The 14,975-nt window shown below is 49.9% G+C and overlaps 1 protein-coding gene across 1 annotated transcript; it reads left to right on the forward strand.

Annotated features, from left to right (window-relative positions):
• Positions 1 to 7,783: 7,783 nt before the first annotated feature.
• LOC123061345 (protein NSP-INTERACTING KINASE 3) lies at positions 7,784 to 13,492 on the forward strand. The gene is made up of 4 exons (XM_044484418.1): positions 7,784 to 8,309; positions 8,647 to 8,907; positions 9,002 to 9,928; positions 12,737 to 13,492. The coding sequence occupies exons 1-4, from the start codon at positions 7,868 to 7,870 to the stop codon at positions 13,195 to 13,197; spliced, it is 2,091 nt and encodes a 696-aa protein (XP_044340353.1). The 5' UTR covers positions 7,784 to 7,867; the 3' UTR covers positions 13,198 to 13,492.
• The last annotated feature ends 1,483 nt before the right edge of the window (positions 13,493 to 14,975 follow it).

Consider the following 14,975-nt stretch of genomic DNA (forward strand, 5'->3'; position numbering starts at 1 on the left):
GTGGATATTGTTGACAAGTATGAGGAAGTGTTGATATTTCTTGAGACACCTAGTTATGAAGAGGTTGTGGAAGAAACACGGATAAGATTAAAGTGGGTGTATGCAAGTGATCAAGTTGAATTAGTAGGAAGATATGATGTTGGGTCGGCACATAAGTGTCGAATGAAGACAATGCCTATCAAGTCCAATTTGCATTGGGCTGCATATAAGGAGGTTGTTGCATCCTCAGAAGTCAAGTCACTCGAAGTCTTTGCAAGTAAGGTGGTCAAGGCTCCTCTCTTTCATGTTGACTTGAACCAAACCTTAGTACATGATGTGAACCCGGTTAGTAGTGTGCCGCCTATTGTTGAGTATAAAGTTGAAGCGGAAGCCAATGAGTATCCCCAATATGAGTTCGGAGGTAGTGCACCGATGAAAGATGATGGCGATGACTCCGACGAAGAGTATGAGAGGCACCACAACATTGTTGGTGATGTAGAGGCTGAAGTAAGGCATCAGGACATGGATCCTGACATTATCTATCAGCGTGCTTGTGTGGATGACTCGGATGATGAAGGCCCAGTGAATGAGTTGGACGAGGATGGCTTGACTGCGAAAGAAGCAGAGTGGTACACAAAAATCACCGGTAGGGATCACAAAGTTCCCTTGTTTTGTGATGTTAGCCTTGCAGATAAGGCTATAGTCGATGGTGGCATGAGCAAGACAATTGAGGCTAGACAGTTCCCAAGTAGTACACCCGACGCGATTTCGATGCCATACGTGAGGAAAGGTTTGATGTTCGAGCACATGCTAGAATTCAGGATGTGGTTGTGTGAGTATGCTGTCAAACACCACATGCCTTTCATAGTTGTTCACTGGACTGCAACAAGCGATACACCGTGAAATGTGAGGTAGAAAGATGCAAATGGAAAGTCAATGGAAGACTCATGAAAGATGGTTGGTGGAAGATAACTAGTTGCGAAGCCACTCACCAATGCACACCGCCGACTGTAGAAGCATGGAAGACACACCGTCAACTAACATCAGAATTCATTGGTTATAAATACCAGAAACATATAGCCGAGGATCCAACCATTAAAGTGAAGTTGTTGATGTGTTGGATTGAAGATAAATTCGGATATAAGGTCAAGTACGGAAAGACATGGAAGGCCAAGCAAGTCGCTCTCAGAATGTTGTATGGTGGATGGGAAGAGGCTTACAGCATGCTACCCAGGTTGCTGGGAGCGATGTCGTACAGAAACCCAGGAATGTACCACTATGTCCAAGATATTGAAGGAGTGTTCCGTCGTGCCTTTTGGACGTTTGGCCCATGCATTGCAGCTTTTGAGCATTGTCGATCGGTTTTGTCTATAGATGGGACATTCTTGACAGGGAAATACAAGGGCACACTCATGATAGCAATGGCGCATGATGCTAACGATCAGGTGTTGCCTGTGGCATTTGCTTTGGTCTCCATGGAGAACCAAGACAACTAGGAATGGTTCATGAGACTTGTTAGGAGCACGGTCATTCCTCCAAATAGGGAGGTATGCATCATATCCGATCGACACCAAGGCATATTGAAGGTCGTGGATATTCATATTCCAGGTCATGCGAGGCTTCACCACCGATGGTGTATGAGGCACTTCATTGCAAACTTTTACAGGGCTTGTAAGAACAAGGATCTTTGCAAGGATCTTAACTCCGCATGTGTAGCCTTCTCCGTTAAGTCATTCACGACACGCTTGAACAAAATCTATGAGAAGGCAAACGAAGGTGGGAAAGATTTCTTAGAAAGGAATATTGATGAGAGACACAAGTGGTCACAGGCATGTGACGAAGGAGGCATGAGATATGGTGACATGACAAGCAATCTAGTTGAGTGCTTCAACTTTGTCTTGAAGGGTGCACGTTAGTTGCCGGTGACGGCAATAGCGAAATATACCTTTTACAAGCTGAATGAGTATTTTTTGAAGCACTCCGACAAAATCGACAAGTTGATTGCTGATAGTGAGAAGCCTCCCAATGAAATTTATCCAAAGAAGGTTGCCGAGTGGCTAGAGTTTCAGAGAGACAAGTCAGCCATCCAGCGAGTCACTTGTTTCGATAATGTAGAAATGAAATACCAAGTGAATGAGCCAGGTGGGACAACTAGAGATGGACAATCATATGGTGGTCGCTCATTTACGGTGGCTCTTAGGACAAGACATTGCACTTGTGAGCGGCCTAGTAAGTACCACTGGCCATGCTCACACATGATGTCGGCGGCCCGCATCAGGAATGTGGATATCTCCGATGGAGTAGTTGCGAGGTTGCATGAATTCAATTTGCAAACTCATAAGTTAACATGGGCGTCTAGATTCCACCCTTTTCTGGACGCATCGCAGTGGCCAGAGTATCACGGTCCTAATATTAGGCCCAATCCGGAGATGATGGTGCAACCCAAGGGTAGAAGGAGAACAAAGCGATATAGGAATGATATGGATGACCTCATGAGCACCAGAGAATTTGGTAGTGGACATTTCATGGAGCCATGTGATAGGAACCAATGCGGTGGTTGCAATGAAACGACACGCAACAAAAGGACTTGCAAAACAAACAAAACTTCAAAAGGGCACAATGCTTCTTCAAGTGGTGGCCGAGGTTCCGGTGATGGCCTTGGTGGTGGCCGAGGTTCCGATGATGGACTTGGTAGTGGCCGAGGTTCCAGTGGTGGCCTTAGTGGTGGCCGAGGTTCCGGTGGTGGCCTTGGTGGTGGCCGAGGTTCCGGTGGTGGCCTTGGTGGTGGCCGAGGTTCCGGTGGTGGCCGAGGATCCGGGGGTGGTCGTGGTCGAGGACGAATTACCGGTGATGGTGCTCGTGGTAGGGGTAGAGGTTCGGGTGGTGGTAGAGGAGGTTTCATGGGTAGAGGCCGTGGTAATGCTAGAGGAATGTTTGGATACCTAGATGGACCATTTCTGTACGTGGCTACATTTCATAATTATTTTCATGTCTCCCAATATTACTTTCATGTTGTTTTTGTCCTTACTAACTAATGTCTTGCAATTTTTCATAGGTATGGCGGCTTCTCAACCCAACAAGGCAACAATGAAGGGGCTTGAGGATGGCGAAGGTGAGATGGCGGGATGGTGGGAGAAGGCTGCGAAGAAGCTTAGAGAGGAGGATGCAACCAAGCTAAAGAAGAAGAAGGAAGAGGAACTTGAGAAGAAGAGGAAAGAATTAGAGAGAGCGAGAAATGCGATGTATGCTAGGGAGCAAGCGTTGGTGAGGAAATATGAGGAGGCACAGAAAAAGCGTCAAAAGGATTTTGTAGAAAAAACCTTGAAGCTTTGGGCAATTGCAGATGAAAAAGAGAGAGGGAGAATCAAATATTCATGGAGAGGGTGGTCAAGGAGGCTCACCTCATAAGGAAAAGGGAGGAGGAAGAAGAAGAAGAAGAGAGGAAGAAGAAGAAGGGAAAGGGGCCTTGCTCTACACAATAGAGCAATGATGTGAACTGTGCCATGCTTTGGACCTTCGTGTGCATTTCATCTTGAACCTTCTTGTTTCCTAGACTCCTTTATGTGGTGAACTATGTGTACTCTAAATTGCTTTGGACTCCTCTATGTGTACTCCTTTATGTGTTGAACTATGTGATGTCACAATTGCTTTGGACTTCTCTATGTATACTCCTTTATGTGATGTCACAATTGCTTTGGACTCCTCTATGTTTACTCCACAAAAGGCTTTGGAGTTTGTTTTGACACCCTGTTATGACAACAACGCCAAACAAATGGGCGTTTCTATATACACCCGAAACGCCAACTACCCTGGCATTTCCACCCTACAACGAAACGCTCTGCCTGGCTTGGCGTTTTTGGAAGACAGAGGATGGCTGGGACATGTTCACTAAACATTGCCGCTCACCCCAGAAACGCCAATGTCCATGGCGTTTCCACCCTACAACAAAACGCCCTCCGTGGGATGGCGTTTCTTTAAGACAGAGGCTGGTTGGGCCATGTTCACGAAACGTTGCCGCTCACACCTGAAACGCCAATGTCCATGGCGTTTCCACCCTACAACAAAACGCCCTCCGTGGGTTGGCGTTTCTTTAAGACAGAGGCTGGTTGGGCCATGTTCACGAAACGTTGCCGCTCACACCTGAAACGCCATTGTCCTTGGCGTTTCCGAGCCACAGTTAAACGCCGTTGTCCTTGGTGTTTCTTCCCTGTTATGCAGAACACAGCAAACCCAGCTGCCCATGTCCATTCCATCACAGATAGCAAAGGTACAACAACAGTTTTCACAATATAATGCCAAGTACAGCAACAGTATAGCAATGAGACATATTTTTCGGCAACGAACTTAACATGATCCAGCTTACATAATAATTACCAAGTCTTGCTAACATAGAACTAAGAAGTCCATCAGACATAAAACATAAGAAGTTCATCACATATAGAACTAACAAGTTTGCTCCATCTGAAACGCTCACTACATTTCTAGTTCACCACATATAGAACTAACAAGTTCGCATTAGTCATCACTTCACTTCTTGCCTCTTTTTGCAGCCATCTTCCCCCTGTTGACGTAGCTCTCTAGAGTGTTCTGCCATCTAGGACGTCGGATGGTTCTTGAGCTAACTCGGCGTGCTTCTTCAGAAGGCTGAGAAGGTTGAGTTGGCGGTGGAGCATCTTCCATCTGCGAAGCCGCAAGCTCCACATAGTCCGGATCCGCATCGTAGTCTGTCTCCTCCTCTTCATCTTCATGTTCATCAATCCGTGCTCGGCTCGAAGAAGCACCTGCTCGGTTGGAAGATGGACGAGCGGAAGAAGCGCGTGATTGGCTCGAAGATGGATGAGCGGAAGACAGCACATCCATTCTATACTGAGCACGTGCACGCACATCCGTGGATGAACCACCATGGCAAGAAAGTAAAGCGGCTAGTGTTCGGCAATGATTCACAACCTTCTGCAGAGGCAAAGACATTGATATGTAAATATGCAAAAATAGTTCACATGACACATGTTCATATTAAGAGGGCCTCTAACCTGTAGAGTACTCCTAATGAGAATGTCTGTTTCTCTACCAGGTGCGCGGCCAAGCACCACATTACTATCATTGATACATCTCCATAGCTCCGTGTCCTGAATAAAATTTAAGTGACACACCACTCATGAAGAAACGTCACATGTTCAAAAAAGAGACAAAAAGACATACCACTCGGTCATGCAGAGGGCCATAATCTAGGTGCGCTCCAATGGTCTCCCTAATAGAGTTGTTGAATGCACCATCAGCAGCCTCACTTGGCATTACTTCCAAGCAATCGACACGAGTCCAAGCACCCTTAAGGATAACTCTGTACTCTTTGTGAAGCCACTCCAAATGCCTTAAATATGCCCCCTCATCGTTGTCAAGTGTGTGATCATCTTCAATTCGGGCATTCCTTTGAGCATTCCACATGTCTACCCACATAAGATGGTGATCCTCCCAATTAATGACATTCTTGTTGTGTTGCCGGCTCGTCCTACAAAGTATGAGAAGTATCGGCATCATTTTCATTTTTCCGTGGTTACACATTGATCAACATATGGTATAAGAAACTCTCACCTATGTAGCACCACACTTGTCTCAACATACTCCGGCGGGGTGCGTTGTTGTACACCAAATTGCTTCGAAACACGATGTGGAAGATGCCACTCCACCGCAAAAAAGCATATCATGGGGCAACGCACACGCCAAAGATGTTGGTCACGAAGGCACATATTGCTCAAAGGGAACTGCCTAAGTACCATGTACGACCTCCAATTAACCTACATCACAACATGTCACTAGCTCATGCACAACAAAAAAACTATAATGATGGCAAGGGATTTGATAATTACCTGGTTGTAAGTAAGCATGTCAAGCTCCCTTATGTATGCCTTATACCCCCCCATGGCGGCGATACTCGACACTTGGACATTAGCCCAAGTGTATGCGATAGTGGGATATCGCTCCTCATCCCCGTCAAAAGGCCACTCGCAAGGTTCTTCCGGAGCAATGGTGAAGTTACGGCCCACAGGGATACGCTCCCACATCCAAATTTGTAGGGCCCAAACAAAACCACCAAGACAAGATTTCGGCTTACTCCTCATACATGCTCCGTTCAACTGCACATTTTTACACACATTAAACAATCATAGGAAAAATTTTCTTTCATATAATGAGAATGCATCAAATTATCATTACCTGACGGTACAAGAAGGCTAGTGCCGCCGACCCCCAACTCCACTTGACATCCCAGTTACGAAGAGGGTCCAAGAACATCCACGAGGCTGTGTCTCCCGTGCCGTCAGGAAACGCCACTTGGGTCAAAAGATTCCATAAGTAAGCCCTGGCGTACCTCTCCACAACAGCCGGACTGGCATTCTCTGGGCACTCGTAAAAATGTTCTTGTAGCCGCGAGAACAAAACACCAGATGGCCTAGGATCCTTCTTTGTTTCATGAATCCACAGGGGAGGTTCAACACCAACCAAACCTGCAACCCTTTGTCGCCCTGCCCTCGATCGGAAGACCGGAGATCATCGCAATATCCTCCAAAGTAACGGTCATCTCACCAAGAGCAAGGTGAAAAGAGTGCATCTCCGGTCTCCAACGGTCCGTAAGGGCGGTAATGGCCGTCGAGTTCAGCCATGGTGGTGTGCCTTTAAAGTTGAGCACAAACTAGAGAAGATCCATTCTTCTAAAATAAGACTCGTAGCGACGGTCATACCTCAAGGACTCACGTGGGTTGTGGCCTCTCAAACGAAGTACTGGAGGAACCTACAAATAACACACGCACAATTTATATACTTCTCTAAACTACTCACAATATGAGAATCAACAATGTAGATACATAATTACCTCCCCTCTTTCCACTAGCACAGCACGATGCTTCTCCTCGTAATAATCATCAAGGCCGGGATATTTATCCGGCTCAAACATCCTACAAAATAAGGTCAATGGATTTATTATAATATATGCTTAAAATTATGACCACATCATATACAAAATCGTGTGAGAACTACTACAAATTATCCCAAAGATACATTACCAACACCAATTCTTTTCAACCTATTTTATCCTAAAAAATCTATCACAACTAATTATTAACAAATAATAGGCTCAACTTAATCCAAAAAATGGTCTCTCTCTAAATCCAATAATAAACAAGTTAACTAAGAATACTTAAACACAAGGAGTATATGTCTTCTTTTTTAAACATAATGTAACCAAAATATTCATCAAACAAATCATTAATAACTCATCTTAGGGTTCCACCATGTTTGAAAAAATACATCTACAATAGCCAATCTTGACTGAAAATAAATGGAGGATTGGGAGGAGAATACCTCAAGCAACTCGGGGATGCTCCGGTCTCCTTGTTTTGATGATTAAAATAGCAGATCTGGGGAAGATTTGGTGAAGAAGAGGGAGGGGGCGGCCGCCAGTTCGTCATCGAGAAGGAACTGCTCGACCGGGGGAGTGGGCTGGGTTAGGCCCCCGCGGACCGCGCGCGTTACTTAATCCTGGTCAGAAACGCCAAGGACCTTGGCGTTTTAAGCACGCCACGTCAGCGAAAACAGCGGGTTCAGACTGACTATGGGCCAGGTCAGAAACGCTAGCTGCCTCGACGTTTGAGTGTTGGCTTGAAACGCTAGCTTGCTCGGCGTTTCTATGTTAAGTGGAAACACCGCGGACCCTGACGTTTCTAAAATGGTCAAATCACAAAATACTTTTTTATCGAGTTACTATAAATGCTGATAAGGTCAGAACAGTGATTTCGGCCTATTTTACTTGTTCACTCATCTCCTCGGACCCCTCACCCCTGCACGCTCTTGTCTCCTCCACCCTCCCCTCTCCGCGAGAGCACCTGCGCGGCCGGCAATGGCCTCCGCCCGCCTCGTAGCCCTCGCGGCATTGGCAGTCGTGTGCCGCTCTCTGTTGGGCCTGGCCTCCGCGGCGGACGACGGAGAAGTGCGGGCGCTGCTGGAGCTCAAGGCGGCGCTGGACCCGACGGGGCGCCTGCTGCCGTCGTGGGCGCCCGGGCGGGACCCTTGCGCCCGGGGCGGGTTCGAGGGCGTCGCGTGCGACGGCAGCGGCGCCGTCGCCAACGTCTCGCTGCAGGGGAAGGGCCTGGCCGGGACGCTCTCCCCGGCCGTTGCCGGCCTCCGCGCGCTCACCGGCCTGTACCTCCACTACAACGCGCTCCGCGGCGGCGTGCCCCGGGAGCTCGGCAGGCTCACACGGCTCACCGATTTCTACCTCAACGTCAACAACTTGTCCGGGCCCATCCCGGCCGAGATCGGCGCCATGGCCTCGCTGCAAGGTGAGCCAAGTCAGAGCTCCGCGTCTTCCCTTTTCGATTCTTGCTTGCCTAGCTAGTTGCATGTGGCGCCGTGGGGCGTGGACTCTGCCATTGCCGCGGCTACATTATTGCTTGGATTGATTCGATTCGTTCCGTTGTATTCCAGTCCAGTCTCCTCTGCTGCCTAGCGTCCCATGATCCTAAAACGAGTTCTTGGATTTGATTGACGCTTCTTGGCTGATATCTAGTACTGCTATAGTGCTATATGATTTGGTCATCGATTGATTTACTGCACTTCTTGGTTTGTTTGCCCCCTCTAACTGCTGTTAATGTTGATGTGTCGAAAACAAAAAAAAAGTGCTGCAGCTGTGCTACAATCAGCTGACCGGGAGCATCCCCACGCAGCTGGGGCTACCGAACAGGCTCACCGTGTTGGCTCTGCAGTCCAACCACCTGAACGGCGCCATCCCTGCCAGCCTCGGCGACCTGCCGGAGCTGAGGCGGCTGGACTTGAGCTTCAACCACCTCTTCGGCTCCATCCCAGTGAGGCTGGCCAGGCTGCCTCAGCTCGCCGCTCTCGATGTTAGGAACAACTCGCTCACCGGCAGCGTGCCCTCCGGTAAGTAATCTACGAGTCCATTCTTTGAACAATTAATGCCTGCTCCGCTCAGTCTCAGTCAGTAAGGAGTCAGTTTGATTTGGTCGCTTCCCAGAACTGGCCAAGCTGGAGGGTGGATTCCAGTACGGGAACAACAGTGATCTGTGCGGCACCGGGCTCCCCGATCTCCGTCCGTGCACTCCGGCGGACCTCATCGACCCCGACAGGCCCCAGCCGTTCAGCGCTGGTATCGCGCCGCAGATCACGCCGGACGGGGCCCGCGGGCATTGCAGCGGCACCCACTGCCCCCCTTCCACCAAGGCGCTGGCGGCCGTCGTCGTTGTCGCGGTGATCCTTCTGGCGGCGACAGCGGCCGGTCTCTTGGCCTTGTCGTGGCACAGGTGGCGCAAGCAGAGGACGGCCGCAGGCGCACCTCCGATGACCACCGTGGGCGGCCGGTGCAGCACAGAGGGCGAGGAGAGCAAGGAATCGTTCCGCAAGAGCGCGTCGTCAACGCTGGTGAGTCTGGAGTACTCCAACGGCTGGGACCCGCTGGCCGACGGGCGGAGCGGCGTGGGGTTCTCGCAGGAGGTGTCCCCGAGCCTCCGGTTCAACATGGAGGAGGTGGAGTCGGCGACGCAGTACTTCTCGGAGCTGAATCTCCTGGGAAAGAAAAACTCCAAGTCCAAGGGTGGCGCCGGAAGCAGCTTCGCGGCCACGTACAGGGGCACGCTGCGCGACGGCACGCCCGTCGTGGTCACCCGGCTGGGCAAGACCTGCTGCAAGCAGGAGGAGGCGGAGTTCCTCAAGGGCCTCAAGCTGCTCGCCGAGCTCCAGCACGACAACATCGTGGGGCTGAGGGGGTTCTGCTGCTCCAGGGCCAGGGGAGAGTGCTTCCTGGTGCACGACTTCGTGCCCAACGGGAGCCTGTCGCACTTCTTGGACGTTGCAGGAGAAGACGGCGGCGGCGGTGCTCTCGGGCATGGCGGCCGCGTCCTTGAGTGGTCCACGAGGGTGTCCATCATCAAGGGCATTGCTAAAGGTATGTCCCTCTCTGTCACTGTCTAGCTATCAGTTATCAAACACTGCTAGAGTGCTAGGGCTAGCGTGCTAACGACCAAATATTTCTGCATTCGTACTGTACTGTCAAAAAACCCTGCCTGAGAAGCACAAGGCTGGCATGCATCATTTGGCAGAATGCATACATGCCCAATCAGTTTCTCAGTTCATCAATACTCTACTAGGACTGTCCTGGTTGTTCACATGTTTCCGGTAGTCACATTCGGAACTGTGTAGCTGTAGGTACTCATAGCCCTGCTTGCTTTTCTTTAGAAAGGAGGAAAACCCCTTCCCTCTCCATCATCATCATGGTGATGCACATAGCCATATTTATTACTCCCTCCGTCCCATAACGTAAGACGTTTTTTTTATGCTAAGAGTAGAACATAAGTACCATCATCTAGAACACTCAAAATCATCCTAAGTACTCCCTCTGTAAAGAAATATAACATCTTTTAGATCAGGTAAAGAAATATAAGACCTCCTAGATCACTATAAATTAGAAACATATGCCATCATCCAAACCGGTTGAATCTAACCCGTGCTACTCCCCCCGTTCCTAAATATAAGTCTTTCTAGAGATTTCAATATAAACTACATACGGATGTATATAGACGTAGTTTAGAGTGTAGATTCACTTATTTTGATGTAAACCAAGCCCCTGCGTCGCTCCTCCCACGGGCGACAAGGGCGGCGCCGCCACCCCTTGCCGCTAGCCCTCCTCCTCCTCCCCTTCCCCGCCGCCGCCGGGGCAAAGCCCCCCGCGGTGGCTGGCGGCGGGGGCCTTCTTCCCTCCTCGCGTCCGTGGCCTGCGGGAGCGGCCAGGCCGAGCGGAGGTGCCGGGGCGCTCGGATCCTGGCGGCGCGGCGACGACGATCTTGACGGCGGCGGGCCCATGGCACGGCTGCCGATGGGTCGACGCCGAGCTGTGTGGCGGCTGCGTGCAGGTCTCCTCGTGGCGGCGGGGCGGCATGTGCGCAGCATCCGGCGAGGGGTGGGGATGCGGCCACGGTGGCTTCTCGTGCGAGTACGCGGAGAAGAGGCTGCGGCGTGTGTCCTCGGGGAGGATGGCTATCCTCGCTTAGATCCATCGGCGGCATGGCGGCGGAGGTCGCAGTGGCCGGTCGGCGGTGGCGGAACTTGGCCGGTGGCAGCGGTGAGGTTCTGTCTGGATCCTGGGGCGGCGGCCCTGGAGGGTGGCGGCTGGTGAAGCTAGGGCTTCCCGCGGCGGCATGGTGTGGTGCAGTCCATGTCCAAGGCGGATATGTGACGGCGATCTGCTTTGGATTGGTTCGGATCAGAGACGGTGACGAACGCGCGGGATCCTTCTCGGCGGCTCTCGCGGCTTGGCGAGGCGGGGTGGGAGCCCTTCTCCTAGGCTCCAGTGGTGGCACACTCAGGCAGTGGCCGGTGTGCCAGGGATCCCACGATGGCACTGTTGTTGCGGTTGGTCGCCGGATCTAGGCGGCTGGATCTGGGGCTTTGAAGGCGGTCGAGACGGTGCACAGGTTGTTTGGTGGATTTCTTGGGACGGATCCGGGTGAAAACCTGGTCTTCGGTTGATGGCCGGAGCCGGTGATGACGATGCCCTTATCATCGTTTCCTTCATGAAGGCATCATCAAGGTGAAGCTCCCAACTCCACTCATTACCTCCGGGGGAAACCCTAGATCAGCTGATCGGATTTTGGCGGCATTCATGTGTCGTAACCCCCTTTGGGGCGGCATTCTTGGAGGTGCAGTCGGCTTCGCGGGACCAGCGGACGGCTTCTTTGGTGGAGCGGTGCTTCATCCTACACATTGATGGCGACGGATCTTGACAGCATGGTGCAGTGCAGATTCGGAGTTCGATGTGGGAGGATGGACTCGCGCAGGTGGACGGCGCTGTCTGGTGTCGTGGTGGCGTCGATGGCAGAGAGACCTGGCACGGTAGATGCAACAATACAACTCTGAAGATGGACTCGTGGGAGGTGGCTGCGGCGGCCTCATACCCGGCAGGCGTCCTGGTTGAGGAGTGCGCTGGACTGGTAGGTGCCCCATACCAGGCAGGCGTCCTGGTTGGGACCTCATGTTTTAGATGTTTAGGTTTGGCTGTGATGTTTGTTTGGTATTAGGCCCAGACTATCAGCGCCCCTTCATCAATTGGATAGGTGTAGCGACAGTTGTTGCTTAGACGGTGGCTTTAGTCTTGCTGTTGTATGACTTTGTAAGGTCTTATGAGAATACTTAATAAAGTGGCCGCATGCATCGTTCAGATGTAGAGGCCGGGGGTCATCCTCCTTTTCTAAAAAAAGATTCACTTATTTTACTCCATATGTAGTTTATATTGGAATTTCTAAAAAGACTTGTATTTAAGAACGGAGTGAGTACGGTCTTTCATCGGTTGCATCCAAATGCAATAAACTCCTATGCTTCCACATGGTGAAGTAAGGACCACGTACAAGTTCATCATGTAGCTCTGAAAGTTTTTTTTTTTTTGAAAATGAGGAAATTGTCTTCCAATTATTTTTGGTATCTTTGCATTTTTCTTAAAACACACTCATTACGGAAATTTAATAATGCCCAAAGTAAAGCACAAACTCACACTCGATATGCGACTTAAATTTTGAAGCAACCCCACCCAACCAGCTTCCAAAGAGGTTCGATATACTAGTAAGTGGGGGCAGGTTTAGTAGTTGAGCCGGCTGTGTCTCCAAACTGATGAATAACTTTTGATACTTGTAATTTGCAGTTGTTACTCAAATTGTTCTAGCTTTTGCAAAAGCAAGGTTACTTATCGATGTTTACTTTACAGGAATTGGATATCTGCACAGTACTAGAGCAAACAAGCCCCCTTTGGTTCACCAAAACATATCGGCGGACAAAGTTCTGGTGGATTACACCTACAAGCCCCTGATTTCTGGTTCCGGCCTGCACAAGCTCCTTGTGGACGACCTGGTCTTCTCGACCCTCAAGGCGAGCGCCGCCATGGGGTACCTTGCCCCTGAGTACACCACCGTCGGCCGGTTCTCGGAGAAGAGCGATGTTTACGCTTTCGGGGTAATTGTGTTTCAGATACTGACGGGTAAAAGTAAAACGATGCAGCTGCCCTTCGAGTCAGGAAACGTCCATGACCTCATCGATGGCAACATGAAAGGATGTTACTCGGCAACAGAAGCGGCTAAACTGGCAAAGATTGCATTGGTCTGCACGAGTGAAAACCCTGAGCAAAGACCCAACATGGAAGAGCTGCTTCAAGAATTGGACACCTTGTAATGGATGGGCATGCAATGTGATAACTTTTTTTGCCAGTCTCGCGCCTGGCCGTGCTGCCTTGGCTGGAATCTAGGAGTACTTATCTAGGGTCACTAATCGCTGATCTTAGAAGCAAATGAGGTACTGATTAATTTATTTTTCTTTCGAAATGAGGTAGCAATGAAATACTTAGGATCAATGCTGAGATCTTGTATTATGCTAATGTTGTACTGTTACTGTTGCTGAGTAAAGGCTGCATAGGTAGATGCATCGGATGCGATATCCTCTGTTGCATGAATGCAGCCATTTGTTGCAACTCCTTTTGCTCGGCCCTTGTTTTCTTCAGACAGTTTATAGCATAGTTGCCATGTTTCCGGTACGGTTGGAACGAGGAACGGGAACGAGGGACGAGAGTCGGTGGCTGAAAAAAATAGGATACAACGAGGGTATACATCTCTCGAATGATTTTTTTTATAGCGGGGACGCGATCCAATCCGTTTGGGTACGATGAACCCGGTACGGTACCATGAATCGAGGAACACAGTTTCTGAAGAACGACGACTTTGTGACGGTCAGCATTCCTTGCTGTTAATGGATCCCTTGCAATTAATGGACTAGAGGAAGAACGAGAAGTCCTTGAGAAAAGAAACGACGGCGTGAGTAAATTATGCCTTGCGTTTTTGCTGTTGGATCCTCGAACCTGAATCGAGGAGCCGACTGCGGAGACGCCGAATCTTCATCGAATCGTACTGAATCCGACCTCGTTCCCGAATCCGATTCCGGGTCGATGAATCAAGATCGAGGGACGGCCTACCGTTCCCCGTTTCCGGCTACTATGGTTTATAGCTCTTGTGACTCCCAAGTGTACAATCAATCCTGTGTTCACGTGTACCAGTTTGGATCGATCTTCTGAGGCTGTGATTGCCTCTATCCAAGGAGGAGGAGCCAAGAGTCCTTGAGTGCATGTGAGCTATGGATTGCTGTCTTGTCTTGTTGGTTGCTCATGTTTTGTCCAGTACAGAACCCAACCTCGTGATCACAGAGGCTAATGCAATCCCCACAGGCAGAAAAAAAGGCACACGCTGATCCTGGGCTTTTGTATGCTGGCTGCTAAGGTGGTGAAAATGAACAGAACTGGCCATTTTCGATAGTTAAACACAAAATGGCCTCAATCTAAAAACATTTCATAAAATGGCCTTCTTTTGCATGACGTCCGGGACTAGGGTGTCGTGCTAAAGAGCATGACGCCCCGGCCTAAGGCGTCATGGTTGTGACATGTAGCATGGCGCCCCGGGCTATGGTGTCATGCTAAGCATGACGCCATAGCCCGAGGCGCCATGCTATCTAGCATAACGCCATAGGCCCGGGCGTCATGCAAAAGGGCCACTTTGTGAATTTTTTTCAGAATGAGGCCATTTTATGTTGAACTTTCGAAAAAGGGCCAGTTTTGTTCATTTCCACGCTAAGGTGCGAGACAAAATAGACTCTACCACACAGTACAAGGGCAACTCCAAGGTGCCGACGCATTCTGTTCCGCGCGTTCGTTTGGGTTAAAATGCATTACGTTCCGCGCGTCCGTTTGGGTTAAAACGAGTTAAAAGCACGGGGGTCCTAAAACTTGCTCAGGATAGGATGTGATAATTTGGTCCTAAAACTTGCAAAATGATCCTAATCAGTCCTATAACTTACACCCAATGTGTAACTTTGGTCCTGAACCAATCAGAGCTCGACAAACTGGAGTGCTCGGGCCCAATCTGGTCAGCGCATGCTTTTTTGCAAATACCCCCTACCCTTCGTTC

The sequence above is a fragment of the Triticum aestivum genome, chromosome 3A (assembly GCF_018294505.1).
Source record: "Triticum aestivum cultivar Chinese Spring chromosome 3A, IWGSC CS RefSeq v2.1, whole genome shotgun sequence".
Classification (NCBI taxonomy): domain Eukaryota; kingdom Viridiplantae; phylum Streptophyta; class Magnoliopsida; order Poales; family Poaceae; genus Triticum; species Triticum aestivum.

What these genes read in the sequence shown, in the direction of transcription:
- LOC123061345 (XM_044484418.1), top strand. Translation starts at nt 7,868, where the DNA reads ATGGCCTCCGCCCGCCTCGTAGCCCTCGCGGCATTGGCAGTCGTGTGC. An exon ending in CGCCATGGCCTCGCTGCAAG is followed by an intron (nt 8,310 to 8,646) that starts GTGAGCCAAGTC and finishes ACAAAAAAAAAG; the next exon opens with TGCTGCAGCTGTGCTACAAT. An exon ending in CATCAAGGGCATTGCTAAAG is followed by an intron (nt 9,929 to 12,736) that starts GTATGTCCCTCT and finishes TTTACTTTACAG; the next exon opens with GAATTGGATATCTGCACAGT.